Here is a 15,499-nt window from a genome sequence, read left to right as displayed (position 1 = left end):
TTGTTTTGAGACAGGATTTCTCTGTGTAGCACTGGGTGTCCTGCTCTGTGGACCAGGCTGACCTCGAACTTGGAGATCCACCTGCCTCTGCCTCCCAAGTTCTGGGATTAAAGGCGTGCACTACCAAGCCTGGCTGATACCCCGAGATTTAAGGTTTATTTTAAAGTATGCCACACCTCTTGCATTTTAATTCCTGGGCCTATCCCATTAAGGTCTTTTTCTGCAAAGAAGTTAGTCTTGTTCACAAGGGCCCATGCCATATCCCTACATTTTGAGGGGCTCCCAGCAGGTTCACAGAGCAGGATGGTTCTCGCCCAGCTACTGACAGGCATCCTCTCTGCCAAGTCTTGTGACAGGAGACAGCTGCAGTTGCCCAGCCCAGCTATAAAAAGCCCTAACGGTCTAAGTGAGCAGAGGACGTGCAGCGGACACCCAGGGTACCTCTTTGGGGCCAAGGAAGGAGCGCAACCTGAGAATCATGCCAAGGCTCCCCTCTGTCCTGAAGCTGCTCCAAGCTTCTGTGAAGTCTACAGTGGTTTCCAAAGCCCATATCTCTGCCAAAGTAGCCAAAGCCCCCACTTCTGCTATGGTGAGTAACTCCTAAGGTAGCATTTCCTGGGTTTCGGGGCGACAGGGAAGATTGAGGTGATAATGGAGGGGTGGCTGTGGCACTAGGTATCAGGGTCTGAATGCCAGGAGGGGTTCTGGCACCACTGCTTGGGCTACAAATGGCGGGGTGGGGACTTTCCTCAGGCCTCACATACCTTTGGCCAAGGTCAACAGTGACAGAACTAGGGGGCACAGAATTGAAGTGGGTGCAGGGCTTGGATCGGGGTGTGTACTCCACCGTTACAGGAAAAGGTGGGGTGTTCTGAGGGTGAAACTAGTCGGCAGCATGCCCAATGGAGTCCCACATATGAAGTGTGTCGGTCTGAGTATGAATTAATCCAAGAACCAGGCCATGTGGTTACAAGCATACAGCTATGACATGGTCCAAACTAAGATTCCTATTCTATGCCCGATTTGCTTAAATTCAGAGCCCCAGCCTTGTTTGGCAGGGAAACTCAGTGCCATGCCGTTCATGCCTGAGTTGCAAAGTAAAGCTACTGAGAACACAGGGCTCCCTAATGGGGTCACTGCTGCACACATTGGACACCCATGTGGGGCAGGTATCTGACATCACCCAGTTTGCTTCTGAATGGGACTGCTTTCAGGAAAAGCCCTGTGCTTGTTTATAACAACGGGAACCTTAATTGTTCTACTATTCTGCACAGCACCCTGGAACATTCGGCTGTGATCAGGGGGCCGAGCGAACCTTTGCCTTGCTGGCAGCTGCTGTAGCTGTGCAGTATCTTGGGCTCTTGGGCCCAAGGCTGTTTCTCCCCGTGTCTGAGGTCATTCTCCCTTGCAAGGACTCGAGGCTGCCAAACTCACTGACGCAGCAGAGCCTGCACGCTCACAGCACTGCTGAGAGACGCAGAAGGCAAATGGGGACTATGGCTGGCCAACCAAGAGAGAGGGAAAGCAATGGCAGTGATCTCTAGCCATGGGGAGGCTTCTAGCTGAGGCAGAAGGCCCACACTGCAGGGCTCCAAGGACAGGGAAGTTTCCCTGCCCAGTAGCCAGGCCCAGACCTTCTAATGGTCTATGGATTCATGTTTATCTTTCCACAGGAGCAGGCTGTGGGGATCACGGTCATATTCGTCAGCCTCTTGGTTCCTGCAGGATGGGTCTTATCTCACTTGGAGAGCTATAAGAAAAGCTCCACAGCATGAAGTGGCAGAGCCCTGAAAGATTAAACTCTTCCATCTACCTACTGCTTGATTGTGCTTGCTACTTAGACTGTCCAGTGTCCCGGTGATGCCAGGTGGTGAGTGTGGAAGCCTGTGTCTGAGAAAGCCCTGAAGAGGGCTGCGGAACGGATCGAATGCCTCCCCTGTTTGACAACACACACACACACACACACACACACACACACACACACACACACACACACACACACACACTCTTCCTTGATGACAACCTCCTTGTGCATTGTAGACGAGGAGTGAGGCTAATCCTTATCAACCTGCTGGCTTCTTCAGGCACAGGACTGCCCAAGAAGCGAAGTCCAAAACCAGAAGCATCAGCAGAATAAAGCAAAGGCATTTATTATAGGAGCATTCTCAGACCACGCTGGAAAAGGACCACTCAAGTGGATTTGGGTGGAGACTACTCTGTCCCCATTCCCATTCCTGCCCTTCCTCATCATCTAGGCCTGGGGTCCCCCTCCCACCCCTTGCAGGTTACAAAACACCCCACACAGGAGCCTTCTCCAAGTAAACAAACCCCATCAATGAAAGATCTCTGATTTAATAGCAAGAACAGTTCCGACTCCTAGCAGGATCCCAAACTCCATGCCAATCCAATATAGATCTCTGCTGATGGTTTCAGGGGCCACAGAAATGACTTGCAAGGTGAGGCAGGGTCTGTGGGACACTGGGTCACTAGGTGAGGATGTCTTGAGCCTGGTGTTCCACCAGCATCTCCATGCTCTTCACGTCAGTGCACCACAGCTCCAGGCGGTCCTTCATCCCCTTGATCTAAAGACAAACCAGATCACTTGGGTGTCAGGCTAGAAGGGAGCACAGGCCCTATGTGGTAGTGCTAAATCCCTAGTTCTTTCTCAGGGTAACACTAAGGACAATAGAGCTGAAGGGGGAGGTGTGTGATAGGTCACTGTGCCAATTCTTATCACAAGGACGCTCTAAAAACTCACATGAAAGGAAAGGAATGGAGGAAATCACAGGATCAAATGTCCAGAAAATATGAGTAAGGATATGGGATTAAGTCACAAACCAGGAACATGTCTGATCAGAGTACCAATTTTGGGATTAGAAGGCCTCACGGGCACAGTCAGCACTGTTGTCAGAGTAAGCCTCTAAATGCAGGGTTCAGACCCCGGGTGTGCATGACCTGGGTCTCTGCAGCAGTAATCCCATCTGCACTACCTTGTGTCTTCTTCCTAAATGGCTTCTGTTCACATAAAACTAAGACAGCACTGGATAACCCAAGTCCATAAAGGTGAGCAGGAGCTCAGTCCCTTACCTGCTGCAAGTCCAGCACGCGGGGCTGCACCCAGGTCATATGAACCCGCTTGTCCACTTCGTCTATGCTGCCTCTCACCAGCCCCACTGAGAGCGCCTTCATCACCAGCAACTCCACCTGAGCAAAGGGGCTTACATGAGACACACTGGGAGCACAGTCCTCACCAAGGCCAGACTTCTGTCTTGGGCAGCTCTGCTGCTGATACCCCAAGTCCAAGAACTATACCTTGTTCACAGTGATTTTGGCACTTTTGGCAATTTCTTCAAAAGTGAGTTGTCTGTGGTTGGCAGGTCGTGTGAAAGTCATCTGAAAAACAGAACCATTTTTTTAAGCAAAAGTGGTCAGAGATTGTTTTTAAAGATTTTTTTTGGTCAAAAGTTGAAAGTTGTTCTGTGGGCATGGTTGTATATGCCTTTAATCACAGCACTCAGAAGGCAGAGATATGTAGATCTCTGTAAGCTGAGATCAGTCTGGTCTACATAGCAAATTCCAGGTGGGGTCAGGGTAACATAGTGAGAGTCTGGACTTAAGGAAAAAAAAGATCTGAAAATACAGATCGTCTTATTAGCCCCATACGCAAGTACTCAAGTTTCCTAACCTAGCGTCTACTACAAACAAGTTGTAAATGCTCAGAGACGGTTAAAGGAAAAAGCAAACTGTAAAGGAATGTTTGACAAGAACAAATGTGCATTCCTTGACCAGGTAGTCGATGCCACCAAGTCCATTGTACAGGGACCACTTCAGGAAACTGGAAATGCACACTGCAATCCTTCCAGACGCTCACATTCTATCAGAGAAAACAGAAAAGTACATGGATAGAAAGGGTGTGTCACAGAGACAGTTCAGGTTCAATGGGCAGGGACAACTTATGAAGTGTTGTCTAATGGAGCCTGTCTAAGACAAACTCAAAGGCCAAGGAGATGATCCAGGGGGTAAGGCGCTTGCTGTCAAGCCTGAAAACCCACAGTTTGACACTCAGGAGAGAAGTGACTGCTATGAGCTGGTTTCTGACGCTGCCCCCACAGAGAATGAACAACAGTGACAACAAGAAACCCTAAGATCCAAATTCAAACTTAGATGAGCAGTGGCAAGAAGGAGGACACAAGTTAAGAGCGGGGCCACGAGGAGAAAACTACTTAGGAGAGGCAGGCCAGCTCACAGGCCTAGCGAGCTCCTGAGCCCTGTCAAGTACTACGGACAGGGATCCCTGGGTGCTTCTTACCTCCATAAGGCACAACAACTGGATCTTCCTCAGAAGCTGGGCCTCGTTGGCTGCTAAGTCAGGCTGGAAAATATAGAAAGAGAGAAACATGGGTTCTGAAACTCTACTATGGGTCAAACAAAAGAAAATATTTTACACTGTGGGTAGTTGAGGCTCACTAGTGATACTAAATCCCTTTGTCTCAGAGAATCTGAAGAAGAAACTGACTCATGGGCATGTACTCAGAAATGTACGAAACAGGATTTACACTGATGTTACAAACACCATGAACAGGAACCTCAAGACTCTTGGTGGAGGCACCTCCAGCAAAGAACAGGTCTTGTGTCTTGAAAGGTTCTGGGTGGTACTGCATGTTGGTCAGCAAACACGGTCTGCTAAAGTACCTAAGAACTAGTGGCCTGTGCTGAGTCAAAAGAGCCAGTAGTTAATTCACAATAGAAAATCTTACTAGTGAGAACTAGAACACATTCTTTAGCAAGGCTGCAGCTGGCATACCTGTGGTTCCAGCACTTTAGAGCTGAGGCAGGAGGATTACTTGATCCTAGGAGTTTAAGACAAACCAGAACAATATGGAGAGACAGTGTCTCAGAATAAAAAACAAAAACAGGTCATACTCTGCCAAGGAAAGTCCCAGCAGGGATATTTCTGTAGACATCCCCCTGAATCTTTTTTCTTCTTGTACATTGCTACAGCAAGCCAGTCTGTCTGTCTTGGCTGGTCTCTGACTCCTAGTCTCAAGGTCTCAAGTGACCCTCTGACCTCAGCGGACTCTAGGCATGAACCACAGTAGCTGGCTCCACCTTCCTTTTTGGGTGGCTCATTTTGCTGACATGTGAACCCACTGCAGCCAAGTCTCGCTGGACCCAGTGCTTTCTGTCTTCTCAGTCCCTTCACTCCTACCCACCCTCCTCTAGTACACATACATTTTACAAGTTTTTCACTGAATTATTAAGAAAGTCCAAAGTTTCAGGAAAGTACAAGAACAACAATAACTAGTTCCTACCACACTTGATGTTTTAGAAATATTTACTTTTAGTAATTTCATTTTAAAAGAGAGACGTGGCCAGGCTGAGAGAAGGCTCAGAGAATAGAGTGTCTGCCATGTGAACAAGAGGATCGGACTTCAGATATTCAGAACTCAAGTAATGCCAGGTGGGCCACCAGGTGGCATGGCTGCTCACCTGGATCTCCAACCTGAATAGGCAGAGACAGGGGATCTTCAGAACAAACTGGTAGCAAGACTAGCCGTATAGGCAAGTTCTGGCTCAAGTGGTAGACTCAAGTGTGCACTATTTGTCTAACTATGTAAAGATGTGTTGCTGTTTTACCTTGCCTGCCTAAGGCACCTAATTGGTTTAATAAAAAACTGAATGGCCAATAGTGAGGGATGAGATATAGGTGGGACTTCCTGGCAGGGAGAGTCAACAGGAGGAGAAATTTAGGCTCAGAAGAAGAAAAAAAAGAAAGACAGACAGACAGACAGACAGACCAGGGACCAGCTAGCCAGACAAAGAAGAAGAAGGAAAAGTAGGACACATGGAATGAAGAAAGGTAAAAAGCCTTGAGGCAAAGTGTAGATGAATAGAAACAGGTTAAATTATTTTAAAAGAGATAGTGGGACAAGCTTAAGCTAAGGTCAAGCATTCATAATTAATAATATGTCTCCATGTCTTTACTTGGCAGCCCAAAGAAAATTCTAGCCACACCTCATCTAAGTGAATAAGGTGGAACATGGCTGAGAAAGACTCCTGATATCAACTTTGTGTCCCACATGCATTTACACAAATATGTGAACATATATGAACACATATGAATGCACACAATCACACATACATGATTAAGAACGCCTTTAATCCCAACACTCAGGAGGCAGAGGCAGGCGGATCTCTGAGTTCAAGGCCAGCCTGGTCTACAAGAGCTAGTTCCAGGACAGCCAGGGCTACAGAGAAACCCTGTCTCAAAAAAACAAAAACAAAATAAAAGCAAAATAAACAAAATAAAACAAGTTTGACTTACTGTTAAGCACCTTTGGCTAATTATTACTACTGATCTTGGCTTCTTTATTCAGTGTCTGTTCCTGCTCTGTTCTCCTTGCTACACTGTGTCCCTGGGGACTGCCTGCTCATGCTGGCCACACACACTTTTCACTTCAATAACTGTGCTGAGTTGTCTTTCCTCTGTTCCCCCTGAATCTCTTCACTCATTCAAGATCACATAGACACCATTTCCCTTGGGAGGCCTATAATGCACCTTACTCAGCACAGACAGAGGAGCACATTGTGCCTCTCATGAGTGACCCAGACCTCTAATGCCTTGTTTCTGGAAGATTAAGCCTGGCCTGCCCATGTCCTGTCTATGCCTAGATCCTCCTGGGTATCTGGTGTGTGTAGAGTAGAGGCTTACGGAATCCTTGTTGGAAGGAAACACAGGGGCATATGAAACCTACCTGCTGGCCCCAGGCAGACTTCAGGGTCTGGAACCTATCTACATCCCCACTGTTGAAAGCATACAGAGTGTCAATTAGCCACTGCCGGTCAGTGCTCCTCAGTGACTCCAGCACAGGGTGCATGAGCTGTGGGGACAGAGACAGTAAGCTGGCACAAAGTCGGACTTTCTTTTCCCCACATTGTTAAGGAATCTGTGCTAGGCCAACTTACAAGCTCTCCGAAGTTAAAAACTCCCTCTCCAAGAAGTCCAGCAAGCCCCAACGTGAAGGCTCTCTCCTGTTGTTCTGACACTACAAAATGACACAGTCAGTCACATCCCAGTCCTGTTTGGCCTTATAAAACTCATGTAACAAAGTACAGAAACCATTATCAGAATGGGTCTAGTACCACACCTCAGTATAAGCTACCTCTTCGAAAGTGCTAGAATTCAGGTTATACTAGGAACCATGGACACATGAACTTTGTGGAAATACCACTCATTTAAAATTTATTCCATAGAGATATGCGATCTATCTACCGTACTGTTCAGTTTGTAGTACTTATTGGGTTAGTAAGAGTCTTTACCCTCACAGCTGGCTCATGTTATAACAGTCTGCAGCTCTTTAGATGGAATGAGACTGCTTTCTCGTCTCTTGGCTAAAGTAGTTGCTTTTCTAATATATTTCTGCTTAGAGATAGCAATCAAAGCTTTATCAGCATTTTCAGGAGTGGCCAGTCTCCTTACCACCAATAGCACATTCAAGAAAATGTTGAGTCTGGTCTACAAGAGCTAGTTCCAGGACAGGAACCAAAAAGCTACAGAGAAACCCTGTCTTGAAAATCCAAAAAAAGAAAAAAATGTTGAAAATTTCTTCCAAACTCACTCTCCTTTTATTTTCACCAAAATTCTCTGGTTACTTTTCCTTCCATTTTCAGATTCCCAAAAGACTCTGTAATTTATTTCCACAGTATGAAATACTCCTTTTAGAGCAAAGGTCTCAGCTGTAGGGATTCCATATACCCTCCACCCTGTAGAGGGTTGGAGAGGCACACCACTACAATACCTATAGGATCTGACTCAGCTTCTAAGACGGACCTACAGAAGAGTGAAGAGACTGAGAAAGATGGGGTTGCATGGATTTGAGGATTTGAATCAACACCAGAGAACATAAGATGTAAAACTGAGAATGTACACAAAGCTTTCTGCTTTAAAAGTGATGTGCTCGGGCGATGGTGGCACACGCCTTTAATCCCAGCACTTGGGAGGCAGAGGCAGGCGGATCTCTGTGAGTTCGAGACCAGCCTGGTCTACAGAGCTAGTTCCAGGACAGGCTACAAAGCCACAGAGAAACCCTGTCTCGAAAAAACCAAAAAAAAAAAAAAAAAGTGATGTGCCTCTGACAGAGCTAAGCTCTCTTCAGCACCTCACAGCTGCTATGCTCAGCCATGATCTCTGAGTGCTGAGAAGTGTGAGGGCCCAGTGTACCTGGCAGATCCTTGATGTCGACACAGCCCAGAAACCGTAGAGCATCTTTATAGTAGGACGCATGGTTTCCGATTGTTTGATAGTATTTACTGGAGAGGTCATAGAAACGACTGTGAACTGATGTCACCCCAGGGAGATTGTTGAGCATCTCTTCAACATCTTCAATGGTTTCCTACACACAAGAAGTAAAATCGTCTTTCAGCTTAAAAGCTCTTTAAAGTGACACAAAATAAAGAGTCTAAGCTACCAGGGCAAAGACTGATAACATTAGTTAGACTGACTACAAAAATGAAAACTTGGGTTCATCCAAAACATAGAATAAAATACAAAGGCGAGCTGTAGACTGGCAGAAGACATTTATAGGCTGTGTAACTCCACATCCTATGAGGTAACGAGCAAGAAAATGTGAAGGATGCAGTAGACAAGCAGCAAAGACAGCAACAGGCAATTAAGAGAAGCAGAGGTGGGAATGGGGTTGCTGCAAACCACCAGCAGCTGAGAAATGCAAAATTAAACCACCTGACCTCCACTGGGTCATGAAGAACTAAATAGCGTGAAAATATCAAAAGCCGGAAACAGGGAGCTTCAGAGGGGCCTGCAAGGTTTAGTAGAACACCTCACACTACCACCTTCAGACACACACCCAGGGGACTGGCCAAGCACAGGGAGACCAAGTAAGAAATGCTAACATGAACAGCACTTGTAATGCAATAAACGGCTCAAGTTCCTTTACAGGAGAATAGCTACATATGCTATAAAACACGTATACAATGGGATAGCACCCGGGGTAAAAATGAACGGCCTACACATACCAACTTACGAACCTGGCTAGGGAAGACCAAGATATTTATATGTATCTCCAGTTAATTTATCCACTTGAGAGGATCTAGAATCACTCAGAAGACAACCTCTAAGCATGTCTTTGAGGGACTTTCTAGATTGGGGTAAATGAGGCAGAAAGACCCACCCTAAATGTTGGCACCATTCCAAGAGCAGTGGTCTTGGACTAAAAAAAAAAAAATGAAGAAATTGCTAAGCATCAGCTTTTCTCTGTTTCCTGACTGCAGACCAACGTGACCAATCACTTCTTGGTCCTGCAGCCAAGTCTTCCCTGCATAAACTTCCACCCCATAAGTTTCTTCTTGTCAGTTATGTGGTCATAGAAACAAGAGCAGTAACTGGTGCACACGGGTGAGATGGGCCTGCTGGGGGACTGCTGAAGTCGCAGAACGCCCAGACAGCACTCCTCATTGTGTCATAGCCTTCGATGTGTCTTAAATTCCTCAAGCAAATGTAGTTAGGATGCATGTGATTGGGACGAGGAAGCAACAAGGGAGGACTTTTTAGGCCAATGAAAACACACACTTTCAACCACTACTTTCACTATTTTTGTTAACATCATGGTTACCAAAATGAAGGCAAAACTTTTGTTTTTGCACTCGCAGTCTGTAGATGAACATGGTGCACAACCACCATGTTCGTTATGTTAGTCTCACTGCCACCTCTATTCATGCCTGTCTCACGAACTGGACAAAAACTAAAAACAGCACAAATGGGATCAAAGCGATGGCACAGCCATTAAGAGTACTTGCTGCTCTTGCAGAGGACCCAGCTTCAGTTCCTGGTACCCACATGGCAGCTATAATTCCAGTTCTAGAGGATGCAATGCCCTCCTTCAGGCCTCCACTGGCACTGCATGCACGTGATGCACAGACTCACATAAGATAAAAACAAATCTCTCTCTCTTTTTTTTTCCTCCTGGCTTTTTTGAGACAAGGTTTCTCTGTAGCTTTGGAGCCTGTCCTGGAACTAGCTCTTGTAGATCAGGCTGGCCTTGAACTCAGAGATCAACCTGCCTCTACCTCCTGAATGCTGGGATTAAAGGTGTGTGCCCCTACCGCTACCATTTGGCGAAATCTCTCTTTTTTAAAGGCATAAATACAGACAGGAAACTTCAACAACACAAGAGGAAGAAAGAGAACAGGGAAACATATCGCCTGCCATGATGAGAGCCCACAGGCTTTAGACAACTGAGACCACGAGGAGTCCTGACTAGATGGACAGCCACAGGGAGTAAACGTCTTCACAGCAACTTAACCTTAAATGGGAAAACAAAACAGAACAAAAGCAAAACCAAACAAACAAAACAATCAGGTGGCAAAGAGTAAACAACGGGGAAATCTAGGTCAGAACGTGAGAAGGTACTTATTATTGTGCTCTCACCTTCGTAGCCTGTAGATCCCCGATGTTTAGTTTCAGAGCCCCGATAGCTGTTTTACACAAGATCACTGCTTCATCACTACTTTTAACCTGAAGAGATTTAAAAAAAAAAGGAAGTAAAGAAAAAGGGAACCTCAGAAACTGTAAAGCGAGTTGTTCCTTGGGCATTGACTTGAGACCAGGAATGTGACTTCTACATGAGTAGACATACATTACGAATCACATATACATCAGAAAATGCCTTTCAAACTTCATATTTACCTTCTCACGAGTCTTTTCCAGGAAAGTAAGAGCCACATTAGGATCTAGAATACAAACATGAACAAAGTCAGACCTACCAACAGCAGCTTTTTACCACCTAAGACATCTTTAGGCAAGAAAACAGTGACATTTCTCTCTCAAGTGCACCGATGCTAGCCTGGGACTATGTGACTCAGGCTGTCATCACTGCTCAGTCAGTACTGGCACCTCAGTGGGCATCACTAACCCTGGCCAATTTGGTATTCTCTATTATGAAACAAACAGAGGCTTACCGGTCATCTGTCTAACCACATGAAGAATTATTTCTACCAGGGACAAAGGGTTTACCCTGAAATAAAAATCACCAGTTTTTGAGTGTTAAAAACCACTAATGTATTTATTTTCAAAGTAGAAAACTAACAAAAGGGGATTACCTGTGTTCAAATTCACTGATGAAGTTTTCGTAAAGCTGCAAACCAAAGATGGAGAATTAGTACAGAGAAAGCTTCACTCTGTGAAACCAGACTCTGAAAACTACTCCTGGTCAGAGCTGCAGCACCGGGACTGTCAGGTGCAAGTGTGCAAACCACAATGCGCGTCACACAGAAAGCACTGCCTAAGCCTCTGCTGAATGATAGGAGAACCAACCATCTCAGGGCTTATTTGAGTCGCATAAATGATCACCAATAGACTATTGAAGAAAACCAGAGCTCCTAGCTTTGAGACTCATAACACTGGTCTATAAGAGTCTCCTAAACAGCCAGGTAGGTGATGGTGGTGCAAGACTTTAATCCTAGTACTTGGGAGGCAGAGGCAGGCGGATCTTTGTGATCCTGGTCTACAGAGCTAGTTCCAGGTCACCCAGAGCTACAAAGAGAGTTTGCTTTAAAAAAAAAACAAACAAACAATAAAATAAAATAAAATAAATCAGGGGTTGGAGAGATGGCTTAGCGGTTAAGAGCACTGGGGCTCATCCAGAGGTTCTAAGTTCAATTCCCAGCAACCACATGGTAGCTTACAACCACCTATAGTGGGATCTGATGCCTTTCTCTGGCATAAAGTCATACATGTTGATAAAGCACTCATTTACATAAATAAATCTTTTAAAAAATCTTATAAATATCAAATCCTAAATTGTTCTTCCAAGGTGCTCAGTACAATATCTGCACCAGGGTGAAGCGTTCCTAATCAAACAGAATAGAGTTCCTTCAGATTTCAGAAGGTTCTAGGCCTTCGATAGGCCTGTGTTACCATTTCTTAGCCACTCAGCACACACAAGCACCTCCTCAGACACTAGGCCAGTACTACAGACACACCATGAGAGGCAAATGCTGAGGTTCAGGATGCTCCTAAACTACTGGAGAAGACAGAACAGGCGAACGGTAACATTCTTAGTTTAAGAAACACAGAAAAGGATGGGAGAAGTGGCTTGGTGGTTAAGAGCACTTGCTGCTGTTGCAGAGATCCTGGGTTCTGGTCTCACTACCCACGTGATGGTTTATAACCATACCTAACACCTATTCCAGGGGATCGGATGTCCTCCTCTAACCTCTGAGAGCACCAAACATGCCCACAGTACTCATACACACATGAAGGCGAAACATTCTTATACATAAAAACCTCCTCAAAAAAAAAAAAACAAGGGGGAGGGGTATATCAGTTGAAGACTATAAAAGGATAAATATGCACCACTATGATATAGAATATGCAACATGTCTGATTTATCATTTCCCCACATGATCTGAGAGACAGAACACCCAGCAAAATCTTTAGGCTTACAAGTGACTGCAAATTCTTAAGGGTGATAAAATGTCAAACTGATAAATAAAAATCCCAAGAAGACCTTAAGCCCCAGGAGATGAGGTAGTGAGCGGTAAGCTTCATTATGCACAATATAATGTATCCAGGAGTAAGAACTCAAGCTACGAGTCCAAGCTAACTTCCCCTTTCAAAATCAGACAACGGCAGGACAGAGTTCAGAAAAGAGGCTTCTGCTGAGGAAATCCAGGGGTATCTGATAGCGCATCTGTGAGGCATGGACGGAGTATGCATTTCTATTTTTTCTGCGGATAAAATTCGAAAACGGCACTATTACAGAGAGCATATCATGTAGGCCCCCTCCAGCTGTCTCACCTTCAACTGCAGACATTCTCTTTTCTATACTACCCAGAACAGAAATCTCTGGGCAAGTGGAACCACTGTGCATGGATGGGCTGGGAGAACTGGGAAGTGAGGGGAGCTTTTCAAATGGTCCCTCACCTTACTAATCTTTCTGTGTAAGCCAGGCTAGTCTCGAACAACTGATCTTCCAGCCTCAAGTTTCTAAGTGCTGGGATTACAGGTATGCCACCGTGCAGGTTCGATTTTGCTTGTTTGTTTGTTTGGTGGTGGTGTTATGTGAGGCTCAGAGAGCCTTGTTTGTTTGTTGGTAGTGTTCTGTAAGGTTCAGAGGCCTTGTGGGTATTATTAAACACATACTCCCATTGAGCCATGTTTCCAGCTCTAGTCAACATTTTTAGAAACCAGAAAGTCTGTTTCAATGCAGTGATTTATTAGCCATGACCTATGGTGATTCATCTATGTCTGCTATTACATTAAGGAGAGACAGTGATAAAACACTGTCCCAGTGTTGTCACAGAGGGCATAGTGCTTATAAGAGTCTGTGGCACAAAGTGATTGCTGAAAAGATGCAGCTTTCTGTGACCATCACAAAGGCCATCCTTTTTCTTTAAAAGTTCAGGAGTAGAGCCAGGCATGGCAGCACACGCTTTTTAATGCCAGCACCTGGAAGGCCAAGGAGGTTGACTGTGAATTTGATTCCAGCCTGGTCTACACAGCAAGTTCCTGGTCGGCCAGAGTCTATCTCAAACAAACAAACAAATAAACAGAAAGTAATGAACAGGCACTGGAGAGATAGCCCAGAGATAGTTAAGAGCATTTTCAGTTCTAGCCTCCTTGGGCATCTACACACATATTGCGCGCGCTCTCTCTCTTTCTTTCTCTCTGATACACACACAATAAAATTTTTTTTAAAAAAGTCTTTGAGTATACCCAACATAATCTGACCTAGTATGGCAAGTCATTACCTTAATGAGACCATCTCCTTGGGCAAAGCACGGGTCCTGGACAAAATCAAGCACCTGAAGTGTGAGCTGATGCCACAACCTAAAAAACAAAAAGTGCTTCAGACACATAAACTAACAGGAAGTAACAGACACCTTCAGCTTTGAAGCATCAAGCACTACTGAGGGCCCACTGCATATGCCAATTAATTCAAGTACATTTCTTAAATCTGTTACCCTTGGTCACTTAGTCTAAGACTCGGTTTTCTTAGGTAACAATGGAGAACATCTTTTGAGACTGCATCAGCACTCACTTTGAGTGTCAACTGGAAGAACTTTGCAATCCTACAGCTATATTTTGAACTCCGTGCTCTCTTATTTATTAGCTGAATATCTCATGAAGGAATAGAAAGCTGATCCTGAGTCTCCTCATTTGAGGACGAGATGAAGGATGAAATAAGCCAGTATCTACATCTTTAGGACACTGACGTAGCACATTTCACCCAATGGCTAAAGGCTAATATTTAACAGTGCAGACAAAGTGCTTTGAAACATACAACATGTTACCCACCAAACACCGAAAAATTTCTCGTGAAAACATTAATAGTAGAAAACTGCTGAACAGCGTCAAAACACATGAGTGTCTGTGTGGAAAGGTTCTCCAGGAAAGCTGTTTCTTCATAGAACGCTCTAGATCAATGTCAGCAATTTGTAACTGTTCTGAAGTTCATCCTGTTTCTAATCAAACGCAAGCACTAAGATAGTGGAGGATGAATCAACGATTCTAGAATCAAGAAGAAATTACAAGCGGTAGACAATCATACCGCGGTTTAGTACAAATTACCAGAGCCCGTGTGTCAAACGGGGTGGCACCTTAGCCTCAAAACTATTTGCTTGACTGAATTAAGAGCTAGCATTCACAGGTCAGCTCGAGCCCCTTTAGTTAAGACCATACAGAAGACAAAGCCTGTCACAGCCAGTACGTTTATGGAAAGCAGGGAGTCTAGATTCAAGAACCCTGGCAACAGATGTTTCTTTGGCTGTCGCCCCTTTCAGGCGCTCCCAGCGCCCTCTCCCTCCCGTCCACCCTCAGAGCTCACTTCTTCGTGTACAGCTCCTCCAAACGGTGCCAAATGGCGGCCTGGCCCGGCCCGGAGCTCTGGCTCTGCTGTAAGAAGGCCGGCACATCCTTCATGATTGCAGAGACCTGAGAACAGAAAACACCAAAGTCTGAACCGGCAGGGATGGCGGACGGAAGTGCTCGCTCACTTCCGGCACCGCGCCGCGCGGGGCATGCCGGGAGCGTCCCAGTCCGGGCTGGTCGCGGTCGTCAAGGTAACCGCGTTCTCGGCATCGACCGAATTTCTCCCGCGTACTAGGCCCTCCCCTGGAGGCGTTAAAGAGTAGAGCTGCCTGGGGACAGCTGGTCACCGAGTGGTCACGTGGCCTCAAGCCTTCGGACGTGGGTCCCCTCAAACAGGGATGGAGTCTGGCGAGGACTAGGTGTGATGAAATTCCTGACCGCGGTCAGCGCTCAGAGAGCACTAGTTATCACCCTCCCGGTCAAGAAGGTCGAACGCAGGGTTAAACGAGGAAGCCTCCGAGTTTGGCTTCCCAGAGTCCCATAGCACGGGAAGCTGCCCGCACCGGACCCTGTTACCTTGCCGGGAGCTGGGCTGGGCGCCGTGTGCGGCAGAGGCGGGGTGATGATGGTGCTGGGGGCGGGACTTGGCACGAGGGGGCGGGGATAAGGGTG

At 45.9% G+C, this 15,499-nt stretch overlaps 2 protein-coding genes across 2 annotated transcripts; one reads left to right on the top strand and one right to left on the bottom strand.

Annotated features, from left to right (window-relative positions):
- The first annotated feature begins 401 nt into the window (after nucleotides 1–401).
- LOC142851018 (cytochrome c oxidase subunit 8B, mitochondrial-like) lies at nucleotides 402–1,817 on the top strand. The gene is made up of 2 exons (XM_075974913.1): nucleotides 402–589; nucleotides 1,674–1,817. The coding sequence occupies exons 1-2, from the start codon at nucleotides 479–481 to the stop codon at nucleotides 1,773–1,775; spliced, it is 213 nt and encodes a 70-aa protein (XP_075831028.1). The 5' UTR covers nucleotides 402–478; the 3' UTR covers nucleotides 1,776–1,817.
- Nucleotides 1,818–2,332: 515 nt separating this feature from the next.
- Nucleotides 2,333–15,425, bottom strand: Psmd13 (proteasome 26S subunit, non-ATPase 13). Its single transcript, XM_075972696.1, has 14 exons — nucleotides 15,175–15,425; nucleotides 14,844–14,950; nucleotides 13,768–13,846; nucleotides 11,116–11,150; nucleotides 10,975–11,030; nucleotides 10,703–10,746; nucleotides 10,445–10,531; nucleotides 8,222–8,393; nucleotides 6,967–7,046; nucleotides 6,756–6,881; nucleotides 4,310–4,372; nucleotides 3,313–3,393; nucleotides 3,088–3,204; nucleotides 2,333–2,582 (listed from the first exon to the last, which is right to left on the bottom strand). Exons 2-14 carry the CDS (start codon nucleotides 14,936–14,938, stop codon nucleotides 2,487–2,489), a joined length of 1,131 nt encoding a protein of 376 aa, XP_075828811.1. The 5' UTR covers nucleotides 14,939–14,950; nucleotides 15,175–15,425; the 3' UTR covers nucleotides 2,333–2,486.
- Between the last annotated feature and the right edge of the window lie 74 nt (nucleotides 15,426–15,499).

The sequence above is a fragment of the Microtus pennsylvanicus genome, chromosome 5, assembly GCF_037038515.1.
Source record: "Microtus pennsylvanicus isolate mMicPen1 chromosome 5, mMicPen1.hap1, whole genome shotgun sequence".
In the NCBI taxonomy this organism is placed as follows: Eukaryota; Metazoa; Chordata; class Mammalia; order Rodentia; family Cricetidae; genus Microtus; species Microtus pennsylvanicus.
Note: the sequence above shows the minus strand (reverse complement) of the source record. Positions and strands in the feature narration are given on the sequence as shown.

What these genes read in the sequence shown, in the direction of transcription:
- LOC142851018 (XM_075974913.1), top strand. Translation starts at nt 479, where the DNA reads ATGCCAAGGCTCCCCTCTGTCCTGAAGCTGCTCCAAGCTTCTGTGAAG. An exon ending in AAGCCCCCACTTCTGCTATG is followed by an intron (nt 590 to 1,673) that starts GTGAGTAACTCC and finishes ATCTTTCCACAG; the next exon opens with GAGCAGGCTGTGGGGATCAC.
- Psmd13 (XM_075972696.1), bottom strand. Translation starts at nt 14,938, where the DNA reads ATGAAGGATGTGCCGGCCTTCTTACAGCAGAGCCAGAGCTCCGGGCCG. An exon ending in ATCAGTGAATTTGAACACAG is followed by an intron (nt 11,031 to 11,115) that starts GTAATCCCCTTT and finishes TTTTTATTTCAG; the next exon opens with GGTAAACCCTTTGTCCCTGG. An exon ending in CCAAAATCACTGTGAACAAG is followed by an intron (nt 3,205 to 3,312) that starts GTATAGTTCTTG and finishes CCCTTTGCTCAG; the next exon opens with GTGGAGTTGCTGGTGATGAA.